The sequence below is a fragment of the Vollenhovia emeryi genome, unplaced genomic scaffold (genome assembly GCF_000949405.1).
Source record: "Vollenhovia emeryi isolate VEMERY1.0 unplaced genomic scaffold, V.emery_V1.0 DF939123.1, whole genome shotgun sequence".
Classification (NCBI taxonomy): Eukaryota; Metazoa; Arthropoda; class Insecta; order Hymenoptera; family Formicidae; genus Vollenhovia; species Vollenhovia emeryi.
In genome coordinates this window covers 3,505,114-3,518,089 of record NW_011967243.1, presented here as the reverse complement: position 1 = coordinate 3,518,089, position 12,976 = coordinate 3,505,114, and the positions used below count along the sequence as shown (strand labels likewise).

Genomic DNA, 12,976 nt, shown 5'->3' with positions numbered 1-12,976 from the left:
TGTACAGACCATTTTTCTGAATAAGAAATATTGCAAGAGGTATTTAAGATGATCTTTAAATATAATAATTGACTGGAAACAAAGCTTAGTGTGCACTCAGTGCGCACTAGTGCAACCAACCGAATTCGCTATTAGTTACCATGTGCAGCTTTTAGCTACGGCAGCTATTACTATTTTTATTATTTATGTACCGATACTACGCGATCTCTCCAAGGTATTTGGCGTGGAGTGTATCTAAAGTAGCTTTTCAGAAAGGGAATTACATTATTCAAGAATAGGCTGCAGGGAGCAGCTAATCCGAGTCTATAAAAAGCTAGTCTTCCTCGTTTGCTAATAAGAGGGTGGTGGAGAAAGGTACTTGAGAAGATAGAAGCCTCGTTTACTTTGATCGTGGAGTCGAAACGAAACGCCACGTGAAAAGGTTCACCGTGTAGTTTCACATCATTTTTATAACAGACGTGCCTGATAAAAATTACAGAGCACGAATTAGAATACGCAATGATATTCCAGGTCAAGAGGGAAGAATTTTCCGCGATAAAACTTGATACTGCAAACACAAACGAATCGCGTTAAATATAGTTGTAGCTAGAAATAGTCAATTTGAAAGTATAAATTTCAAAACTAGTATATATATCATTCGTTACTTAACAATGAACTTGTCTTTTTGTAATCATTTATGTTTGCAATGTGATTACCAAATTTCTACATTGTAGAGGAAAGTCCCCTATTATGGGAAAGCGGGGTTTCTGCTAAATTAATAGTCATCTGTTGGTTCCGCCATGAATTTATTGCCCTTGGAGTGAAATTTGTTTAGCGGAAAATTCGTTGTTAGATCGTGTAATCGTTGCGAAAAAAAAGATTTGTGATTGAATTTGGATGTTGAAAATCTGCTATCTCATATACTAGAAGTATCTCTATTTAACAACAGGGGACTTTTCTCTATATATAAACGTAGAAATTAATTGAAGATATATTAATAAAAAGTGAACCTTCAATTTTCCAAAATTAAACGTAAAGTCCCGAACAACTATATTTATATGTTGCATTGCAGCTTTGTATACGTTTTACGCTTGCACGTTTATTTAATACTCGCGATAAAGAATCGGTTGTATACTAAACAATATTACATGCCAAACCACTTCGCCATATCACACGTCTGAACAATGTATTTTTTTTTACTTTACAGTGGAAGTCAAGATGGTGCGTTATGCGGAAATTATCGCCAGTGGCAGGTAACGTCTCAAACCCCCTTGTCTTCAAACTGCAGTCGCTAACAACAGTCTAGCTGTTTTGTCGTACGTTTACCTCGGGAATGGGCTAATAATAATCTTTAATTAATGAGCGTTTGATAAAATTGTGTGAACGGCGTGCACGTGCACAGATTTGCGTTGTGCCACGGTTGCGTTACACGTACAGCGGAACGAAAGAAGGAAAAGGAAGGGAGCAATAAGATAATAAACAGGAAACATTATACACTCTCGAAGCGTTCCTACTTTTTGCTCCCGCTACAACGTTGATACGAGCGGTATCTCGCAATTTGCATAATAGACCCTCCCTCTTATCTCCGCTATGTTGCGTCTGCTTGGCAAACACCGTGCAGAGTACACCATAATACTTATTTTTATAACGTGTTCTTCGTTTTGATTTTACGGTCGAGGAGATTTTGAGACCCTACCGCGAAATAAGTGTCGCTTTAGCCTGTCGCAAGCCGACGTGCTGATGAAAATGGACTATTAATAAGTGTAGAGGGTTGCCAGTAATTTTTCTTAAATAAACAAAAGTGACCTGAAACTTTCATGCAACGGAAGTGTATTAATTGACTCCGTCTTGCATAATATAGCGATACATTGCGGATGCATGTATATAATCGAACGTATCGCATTTTATAACAAATTTGGATTGCGTATAATTAAACCGGTTAGTTAGCAAGCTTCGATTTAACATAGTTGAAACGCTGTTTACGCAATTGTTCGATATCCGTTTGTTTAAAATTAATTGTGGCGATTGAGTGACGGATTTCTGCATTTCGTGCGTTACAAATTGGTGGAATTTGTCATCGAAAAATTAATTAGTTCCACGTTTCCCTCCCGTCAAAGGACCCCTCCTGCTTGTTATCGATACAAAGGACCCCCCCTCCCTTCCTTGGAGCTTTCTAGGGTGACAGCTGGCACATCTGTTGCTGTGCCTGAAGCAACAAAAAAATTTCCAAGAACGGCTTTGCTCCTGGCAATAGCCATTAATATATGATCCCTGTAACTTGAGGATATTTTCGAACCGAGAATTTGAACGCTTCATAAATTCTTAGGTGAAATTTGACAAAGAGAACGTAAACGTACGACGAAATTTATTTCGAAACGTGAATGCACACGGAATTAATGTGTATGGCAAAACGTTGAATGCATTTACGTTAATAAATATCAAACGTCTGTCGTTTGTTAATTATACGCGTATTAATTTATTTACGCGCATAAGAAAACAAATCTCTTTAATTTAGTAGATGAGAGAGGCTGAAAACCGTCGTTAAAAAAACATTCGAAATGAAGATTCCTTTTCTTTTCGTTAACAGATTGCTTGCATTTGCAACTTTATGGGGACAGTAAGGACCGTTACAAGCAAGGCCAAACGAAAGCATCCCTGAGCTTGCAACACTTTCTGGGAGTGGAGAGTGGTTTCACCCTCGACAAAGAATCCAATACGATCGCTATAATTTGCCAAGATGTGACAGTCGTCCTCGCTTTCGATACGCGAGAGCGATTGATACAGTGGCAAGTTAAGATCTCCAACAATTTAGGCGAAGGTAAGTTGTGCGCGAATTATGTTATTGCGATGAAGAGCGAGAGACAGAGAGAGAGAGAGAGAGAATGCGCGAGAGGCATGATGTATATTATGGATACGCATAATATGCGAGATTCCGAGATGAAAATGATTATCTCGTATATTTAATACGCCAATTTTTCTCGACAGATCAGCAGTTCTTGATACTCATCTCCTCGGTGCCATCGAAAGCGAAGTTCAGTAATGGGCCGGCGCACTTGCACATTCAGGACCGTCGATTCTGCATCACCATCGGCGTGCCCCCCCGGCTCGTCGGTATCTGGGAAATCGCGCATCTCCGACGATACGGCGTGGTCGAGGGCAGATTTTGCTTCGAGGGCGGCTCGAGATGCGGTCGGGGGGAGGGGCTGCACGTCCTAATAACCGATCAGGGGGACGACATAGTCAAAACGTTGCAGTTGGCGGCTGAGGGGAAGCTCACCACAAAGAAACGATCGCCGCTTGGTAGAGAGCAATTGTCGTTGCAGGACAGTCCGGGGCGACGTCAGTGTTCCCGCGCCGAGACCAGAGCCAGCGATTTCTTCTCTTCGGCCGTGTATTCAACGTCGACGTACGAGGAGCACTGCGACAGCTGCAAGAATGAGAGCTCGCCGTATTGGTCGTCCACGGAGAGCAGGCAACAAACGGAGATCGATGGCGATTACAGCTGTAGAGACACGGTGTCCATTTCGGAGCTACCTGATCAACAGCCCGGTGGCGAGTGGCGTAGCTGTTCGCTCACTCGTCAGGGTGCGACGGGCCTCGAGAGGTGCGCGAGTTGCATCAGTAAACTCGGCACTGTCTCGAAATCATCGACCTTGATCACCACGACCATGAGCGGCATAAGCAGTCCCGCTGCAAGCACGTTGAACAATCTAGGATGTCACTTGCAACCCCGTACCTTCGACCGACTCTCTCTGTCCTCGTACAGCAGCAGCAGTCACGAGAGCGATTATTCCAGCTCGCAGCAAATCGAGTGTCAATGTGCGCAGTCGAAAACCGCCCAGTCTCAGGCAGCGCAGACGACGGCTCGCCAAATGTCACCGAGCCCGAGCACGTTACCGCCGAGACCGCCGAAACCGTCCCAACCGCCCTCACTGCCAACAACCAGCCAGTCCGTCACTGCCAAGAAGCCTAAGAAACCGCCGATGCCACTTCCTGCTGAACAGCAAGTCTGCGTGCACGCTAGGAAACCCCAACAATCTCAACAAGCTCAGCAACAACCCCATCAACCTCGCAGCGGCACTGCGGGACCCTACGAGAACTACGACATTCCCAAAACGATTCTAGGGCATCACATGTTGCTGGAACAAGGTCCGCAACCGGACCAGTATTACGATACACCGAGGAAAATTAAGGAATGCCTCACGCTGCCGAAAACTTATCCCAATTACGACACACCTCAGGTGCCGCAGGCTGTGGTCCTGCAAGGATGCGGTTGCCCGGCAAAACTCAAAGTACAGTCGCCTAGATCTTCGGGATGCCCTTGTCACAATGTCATGAGCTGGGCCGGCTTTGTCTTACCCTACTGCCGACGTGGCGCGGGAATCGAGCCTACCGGCGTCACGGTTCATCCCGTGAAGCTGTCGGGCGAGGGCAAGATGCCGGTAGTGAACGCCAGTGGAGAAGTTGCCATTTACGCAACGGCCAAAAGGGTAAACAAAAGCGAATCCGCCGACGGGAAGTCTACGGAGAACTGCGGCTGTGCCGCGGCAAGTAAATCCAACAATTACGAGAACGTCGAACCGGTGATAGACACGCAACCGGAAGCGAAGCAAGCGAATTACGTCAACATCGATTTTACGCAATCGCTGGAGCATTACGAGAACAGCAAGGATGTTCTAACGAAGAGCAGTATCTCGCAGGAAGAGATTGAGAAATTCGCGGATCAGCTGAAAGAACCAGCGCCCGAAGCGCCGAGCGACAATACTTCGAAGATTTGCGAGAAATGCGGCCACGCGAAGGAAAAGGAAAACGATTATTTAGTCATGGATCCGGATAAGCAAACCTCGAAGAAGCCCTTCCCTGCTTATTTACCGATGCAACCGGCGCACAACGCTTGTTCAAAGGAAATCTTGTCCAGGCTTTGCAGCGGCATCAAGAGTTCCAGCAATCCGACGTTATCGGGCTCCACGTTGCTTGAGGTGAATAAGAAGCGTTCGGACTCGGAGTATCGCGTGCCAGGATCGGCGATGTTGTCCAGCCCGTATCTCAGGCGTCGTTATCTGGACGTGGGTAATGTTACGGAGGCCGGCGGTAGTGTAGGCATACTTCTCAGGAAGCGATCTTACTCCGCGGAGTCCGCGCATTACTTGGACGATGAGAGCCACACTTTTCCGTCCACGCTTACCATCCACAAGTGCTCGAGCGAAGCGGACAAGAACTCTTTGGTGACCGGCGAGTCGCACAGCTCGTGCGTCAACTCCGAGAGTAAGATCAACAGTAGCCACGAGAGCGGGCAGATGTTGACGGCCGCGTCTCAGCCGTCGTTCATAAAGATCCGACGCTCGTCGTCCGTGCCATCCAAGACCGGGCACAATAGAGATTCCTCGAGCAGCAACGATTCCGGCGTATCCACCGGCTCGTTGAGCCACCGAACGGCGGAATTCGTCGAGTTCGAGCTGTCATTGGCGACACCCGCCGCCTCGACAGTAAAGCAGAACATGCTGTCGGTCTGCCGCAAAAGCCCACCGCCCACGTGCTATCACAGCAGCCTGCCGAGGAAGTCCAAGTCCAGCGATCCTCTTCGTGAGATTTCCTTCCAGTTTCAGAAGATCAAGATACCGACGAAATCTTCGTCTGCGGAGGCCGACATACCCACGTGTTTACCGAAGACCACGAAGGGCTTCAACAGCCCCGGTGAGGTCTCCAATACACCTTATATCGATTCACGAAGTACCAGCAGCGGTACCTCCGACATGTCAGATTACATCGAAACTTTGTCGTTGTCCTCACACTCTTCGTCCGATACGCCTGACAGTCTCAGGTAGGGTCTTAGTTGCAACTTTTGCAGAAGTTGTTTTGTCTTTCTTCCAACTTCTTCATTTATATATCACTCCGTCAAAATTAATGAAGCTGTATACTATATAATGTATAGTTTCTTACGGATTTATAAGATATTTAGAAATTGTTCGACTTTCTTTCAGCCATAAATTTTGTTTTGTATATAACTTGGTTATCGATTTATTGTTGGTCCAACTTTTTTTATTTTACTGATGGTTGGTTTTGGAGATGTTTTTTTTTAAATTGGATCTTCTCTGTGTATTATAGTCCAATAAAAATAAATTTAATACACATTGGTTTTACTTGGACCGTAATAGTTGGCAGATAATTCATAACGGTGCAATTAAATGCTTTTATTAAATTGCTTGTGGTTGCTTGTGTAAATAATATATAAGTGTAAATAATATAAGAAAATCGTGTGCATTGTAGATTAGGAGGCAGAACAGTAGCAACAACTCTTCGACCTCGTAGCGGGAAGGAATACTATAAGATTGATCGAAGTATCTTGGTAGAGCAGGGACGGATTCTCACAACGGCATCTGCCAATTATGCAAATATCACTCCAGTATTAGAAAAGAGCGAATCACCGTCACCTGGTTATATGAGCAGTTCACCCTTTGAGCAACCACAACCTACTCGTGAGCACTTTCTATTCCCCGAAGTAAGTACGACAGCCCTCAAGAAAATGAATCGAATCTAGATCGAGTTACATAACATCCCAATAGCAATAGTTTAAATACTTTGGCATGAAAGAGGCAATTTGTGAATGTAATCGCCTTATCTCTATATTTTTTAATTGATGTATAATAATTGTATTATATTTCTCTTATTGCAGGAAGCTTGAACGTAATAATATTGTTTGGGAAAAAAAGAGTTAAAAACTTCAAGTTCCTAGGAATTCCAAACAAAAAAAGAGTAAAAGTATTCACGGTAGAAATTATAATTGGGGCATTGTGACTATTTACACTATACGCGGATATCTGGGGTTACAAGCACTTTCGAAGTATCTATCATTCGACACATACCAATATATACGTAGTATAGTATGTCAAATAATCAAAAGTCTATAATTCTTAAGACCACGGAAGCGCTCTTTAACCAAATTCGGACATTCGTTTCAATGATGTTTTCGTAAAGTCTTCCTCTAAAGAGCACAATCATAATCTTAAAAAATGTAAAAAAAAGGAATATCAATCTACAAAAATCTAGGTACTAGCGTATAGTCGAAATAATGTCAGTAATCAAACACTTCCTACAACGACTCAAACAATTTCTAAAATATGCTCAATAAGAAACTAATAGTTTGTATAGTAAGAATCCTGCCCTAGGGTAAAAGATATGCATCTTATACTTTATATGGGTATATCGTTTTTTAAATACTTTCTTATTTTGTATGAGTATACTCTTCTATATAGACTATTGTACAGTCATCTTTAAAAAAATTTAATGAGATTAATAACTCTTAGAATTTCAAATCAGAGTTCTTAAAATTTTATGGAACGATAAATTAAGGTACGACAAAATTATAACATCAGATCATGTCCTTTTTCGATCCTACAATTTGAAAACGTTGAAGTGCTAGTTTATACTTGTTTCTAGATTTTACAAACTCAAATTGACAGTGTATAAAATAGGAGTGACTCCAATGTGACAAATGTGCAAAGTATTGAAAACATTGTCGTTGTAATCGATTTCTCTGTAATCTATGAAGTTTTAAGAATTCGTATTTGGAAAATACAATTAGAGACCATTTGTTTGTACTGATTGAAAAAAAATATCTATCCACATTCTGTACAACAAAAAATGCACTGAATATAGTCAGTTGCATAGCATTCACAGGGTTTTCCTACTTACAAGTTACTTTTTAAAGATTAAGATAAAATGTTACAGCCTTTAATGGTCTTCTTTCTAATGGGACACACATGGTGTGTGTAAATACCATAGTATCTGGGCAATCAAAGACGGCACTATATATAGATTATAATCAAGTATTTCTGAACAAGATTTACGAAATGCGTAAAGATCGAGTTGTTTCAGGATTTTGATAATCGCCAATATTTCTGAGTTTTATACAACATATTTTTAAAAATCTTTTACATTTCAACTGTTTTTATCAAATCTTTTTGATATCATGAAGTGAAATGACTTAATGCAAATGTAATGCAATTTTTCATCCTGTTTATACATTTCTTTTCATTTCACTTATTGTTGCATTGTACTTAAAGCGCATATACTTAAATATTTAATTGTGATCAGTGTGTGCTGTACACACATTTCTATAAAGCGTTTACCAAAAATATTTATTTTTATTCCATCGGTGCATATTCTATTTAATACATTAGGAACAGATAGATGAACTATGAAATTAATATCTATTTACAACGATTATTTTAACTCTAAAGCTATACGATATTCTATTTCTAATATATCTTTTTTTTTATAAGTTAGAAATATGCGTCCTTGAGCACACATTTTGTGCTTTTTTTATCCTCAGTTTTTTAGCATTTATCTATTTCGTTTTCACGAGAGGAGATTACAAATTTATGAGAAGGAATATAATTCATATAATATTGCACATACAGTAAAATATCATGCTGAAGAAGTTAGCATAATAGTGATATTAAACGCAATAATAAAACCTTAGAGTTATACATTTATAAGGCCGGTATAATTAATGCACAGAATTTTGTTTTATATTCGTTATACATTATTATACCTGGCAAGTAAATCAAATTAATGTTTATGATCAAAATCATGGATGTTGCCATCACTAACCAGTGCAGATTTGTAAGCATTGAACTTGCGGGACAATACATATTGTTAGATGTGTTACAGATTGCAACGGCATTAATAACTTTATACCGTAGCACAAAACAATGTTTCTTGATGCCTAAGAAAATAGAAGTTCAATTATTCAATTTTCTTAGATACTAGATATTTTGAAGAATCTTTATGATGCAAAATTTTCTTGCCGTTGCATTCTTATCACATCTTATATCATTCCTTAAATGACATATGGAATTATTTTTCCATTAGGCCAAACTTTAACACAACATTGCTTTGTACACGAGAGAATATTTTTTACTCTTAAAACTTTATCCGCTTGTGTTCTATATACACTGTTATAATAGCATTAAATCCGTAAAGTCTATTGCAATATGCATTAATTTAGATTAAAGACATCTAATGTTCTTTCACAATGTGGAAAGATACATACAACTGATTTTATATAAATTATAAAAGTATTAAAGAGTAGTATTATATTATACAAGACTGAGAAATAGTTGGTGTAATGAGTGGTAGAAAATATCTACAATACTAGAATGTATAATTTATGTACAGGCCTATGCGAAACTTGGAAATGGATCATTTGTAAAATTTTTGGTTCGTCTGTCTACTGAGCACATCTCAAAAAAGTTGGCGTCATTATCTACCATTAACAAACACGCAAACGAAAATATTCTTTTGGTCTTTTCTTTGCTTGAGGTATGTAGAAATTTTACAATAGTTAACTGCATCAAATAGACAGTAGAAGCCTTAATAAAATACTGTATACAAAAACTACTTGTAGAAAGTGATACTAAGACTCATTGAATTATGAGATAATTTGCGTATATCGTTTAGATATTTTACGCTTTACGCAAATATAACGGTATACAAAACAATTGAATTTATATTCCTCTGTAACTGGATTTTACGGCTCCAGGAAATTCATAAATTGTAATATCTTCAAAAAAGTGTATTCATAAGATAGAGAGCCGTCATTATATGTATACTACGATCAGTACGTGTGCGTTCGCGCGCGCTTACGTAAATATGTATAACGAATGTGGAATTGCATGCACTTGAGCAGGAGAGAATGTGTCGAGTGCTAAATCTTCTTGCATATACTAATTTATCTATCGGGAGTGATTTTCTATTTCGCTTAATTTTCTATAGGTTTTTTTATATCAGTGTACTCGAGGCATTATTGTATATGATGAAATCAGATTTATAATAATTTATATTTTGAATCACAGTGATCAAGTAACTTAAATTTTTTCTGTCTTAAGTATCATGTGTGAAGTAGAAAGTTACTCGTATAAACACGTGCTAGTCAAGAATCAAGTACTATATTGTAGTCATTATATATTTTTACTGCAAAGAAATTGTATATTATGCATAGCTTAAAAATTGAGCACATGTCTACTGATTCATTTCATTCTTGGAATTATTTCTCAATTTTCGAATTATGGACCAAATATTTGTTAATCTGCGAAAATGAGGAGAGAAATATTATTATATTTTATAACGATACATAATTTTATGACGAGTGATAATATAATAAGAGCAGATTAGATAATAAATAAGCATGGCTTAATTGTTCCAAACATGAACAAATTTTATTATTCTGTCCGCTCTTATCGCATTCTGTTCCAAATACTTGATACTAAAAAACTGCAACATTTATATTACTGTAATTTATTCCTAAATGTATATTCTTGTACTTTTATTTAAAATAAATACGTCGAACATATTTATATAAGATACATTTGAAGTACATGTGCTAACTTTTAAGCTAGAAAAACCATATCTAAGAATTTACTAATGATACATATTGATTAATTATGTATAAAAATATATAAAATTAATCAATATGCATATACATATATATATAAATTAAAAATAAGTTTCAAAGGGTATTACCGATGCTCTTATTCATAACCGATGTACATAGTTTTGGTGTAACCATAGCATATTAAATCTTTTATTTTGTGATTCAAGAATCTAGACATCGTAAAAGCGAATTTCAATTGTACATACATACCATGTATCACGACGAAATGCGCTCAAAATGTCTTCAATTTTATAAATTATTATTGAGATAATAGCGATTTAGTTACTCTGCGAATACATTTTATAATATATTGGAATAAGCACACTTAATCCGATTTATAAAAATATACATTTCCAAAATTATATATCCATGATAGAGAAAAGTTGGGTTTTATATTTTAAATTTCATCATTTCCCGTTTGTGTGTCTCATGTGTCTCGACATCTTTTTATTACTCTTGTTATAATACGTAAATGTCAGATATTCAGACTAGCCGCGTTTTATTGGATTATTGAATATGAAAGGGAGCTGCTTTAAAAATACAACTGATTCAAATCATTCCACACTCAATCGCCAGTACAGCTTTTCATATCTATTGACGATTATTAATTATGTTAAATAATTTTATTTGACGTAGTAGTAATGCGTACTTATAATTAGAAAAGAGAAATCCATTAAGTGATAAAAGTACATAATCGAAAAGCGAATAAAATCTATTTCCTTTGACAATCTGTTCTACAATAAATTTTTTTTTCGTGTTTTAATAACACGAGGGAAGTATCAATACTTGTCAGTGCTATCGTACTGCATGCCAGTTTTATGAAAAAAAAGATATTTAGAGAAATTTTACATAAGAAAAAGAATCGTCCATCAAAAACTAATTTTTTCCTTTTTACATGGTACAGAGTCTTAAAAAGGTGTATACTGATGGCAAAATGTTAAATAGCTTGTTCTTTGTAATTTTTATGAAGGTTGTATGGGCACTCAGATTTTATTTTTAAGTTACAATGGAATAAAGGAACTGCACAAGAAATGCTCAATATTGGAAAGAAAAGTGGATCCATATAAGTACGGATATTCTAAAGCGTTCGAAATAAATTATTAATTGCTATTTGTATATACCTTTGGTCTATCTTACATGGAAAAAGTTACATGGTGTAACATGTAGAACAGGCATTGTATTCTAAAACACTCTTTCAGACGACTGGTGAGACTTTAACTCTGTTATTGAGAGATTGAAAAGTATATGAAAGCCCTCTTATTTTCTGAAATCAATATAATGAAATTGTGTGCGTGTGTATCACTAGGCCATCCCGCCAGATCGTAAGAAGAATAATGAAATATAAGTAACGAGACTAACGGAGCTTATGTATTAAATCGTCGAACGCATTTCACGGAGAGGGTTATTCACTTCGAACTTTTGTAATCACGATAAGAAGATAAGCGAGAAGATAAAACAAATTATAATTAAATTACTATAGTGCGCCGTAAATAAATTAAAAACTCGTATACAGTTTGTAGTAGCTCAAGTCATTGATTTACTAAGAAAGTAGAAGAAATAAAGAACTTAAAACGAAGAACTTGAAAAATAATTTTATACTCTTGTTATTTCCATCATCTAATAGATCCACCCACAATTTTATAATATTATGAAACATTAATTTATGTGCAATAATGATGAAATTATTTGCAACTCGTATCTTCTAAGAATATTACGAGACACTTACACGAACATTATCTTATTGATCAAACATTCGCGCTGTATACTTCGCGCTTATTAGTTCATTAAATAAATTATTCAAATAATTTAACAAGGCAAATGTGCGATCTCAATATTTACTCTGTCAGCCCAACAAAGCGTGTCTCTGTCGACAGGCACAGTCGGACCTTTAAACGAAGGGTGAAAATTAGAATTCTTTAAATACCTTCCGCAAAGCTCTCACCTGCTTTCCTCGAGGAACCGCCGAAACATTTAAGTAAGGGACACATTGGTATGAAACCGCACTTGCTCATCGCTCGTGGATTCCCCGACGGATTTCCCGATTCCACGAAATAACGTGATATTTTACAATTTTATTATTTATTATATTTTTCTTGTAATTTCCTTTACAATGCACACAATAATATAAAAAATAATTACAATATAAAATAAAAAAATACAACATCTATACAACACAATATTTCGCTCGACGTTACATACGAAATATTCGGTATGCACACAATAACATGAAATTCTTAATTGCATGTTTGGGATTAAAAATATCCCGAATGTATTTCTTAACGATCTCTTAAAAATAAATCAAATCTACAAAAATTGTAAGTAAATTTAAAGTAAAAACTTAAACGCGCAACAACTTCTATCCTATTATATGCATCCGATTACAAATATAATTACATTTAATAGTAATACATTGCAGTTAAAATTTTATCTATCTTTTTAATTAAGCAGTAATGTCCCCCTGTCCCTGCCTACCTGAATCCCTACCTACCCGTATTCCGCTGTATAGTCTTATTAATTTTCCTATCATTTTCCTACCTACTCGCGTTTCAGTTAATAAATTTT

General features: G+C 37.4%; 1 protein-coding gene across 2 annotated transcripts; it reads left to right on the top strand.

Moving 5' to 3' along the window:
- The first annotated feature begins 862 nt into the window (after positions 1–862).
- LOC105569740 lies at positions 863–10,095 on the top strand. Of its 2 annotated transcripts, XM_012026438.1 has the most exons (5): positions 863–1,232; positions 2,567–2,797; positions 2,965–5,800; positions 6,247–6,478; positions 6,653–10,095. In XM_012026438.1, exons 1-5 carry the CDS (start codon positions 1,208–1,210, stop codon positions 6,659–6,661), a joined length of 3,333 nt encoding a protein of 1,110 aa, XP_011881828.1. In that variant the 5' UTR covers positions 863–1,207; the 3' UTR covers positions 6,662–10,095. The 2 variants fall into 2 exon arrangements, with proteins under 2 accessions (XP_011881828.1, XP_011881827.1); XM_012026437.1 differs by lacking the exon at positions 6,653–10,095 and having other exon boundaries at positions 6,247–6,633.
- Positions 10,096–12,976: the final 2,881 nt, after the last annotated feature.

What these genes read in the sequence shown, in the direction of transcription:
- LOC105569740 (XM_012026437.1), top strand. Translation starts at nt 1,208, where the DNA reads ATGCGGAAATTATCGCCAGTGGCAG. An exon ending in GAAATTATCGCCAGTGGCAG is followed by an intron (nt 1,233 to 2,566) that starts GTAACGTCTCAA and finishes TTTCGTTAACAG; the next exon opens with ATTGCTTGCATTTGCAACTT. An exon ending in CTCCAACAATTTAGGCGAAG is followed by an intron (nt 2,798 to 2,964) that starts GTAAGTTGTGCG and finishes TTTTCTCGACAG; the next exon opens with ATCAGCAGTTCTTGATACTC.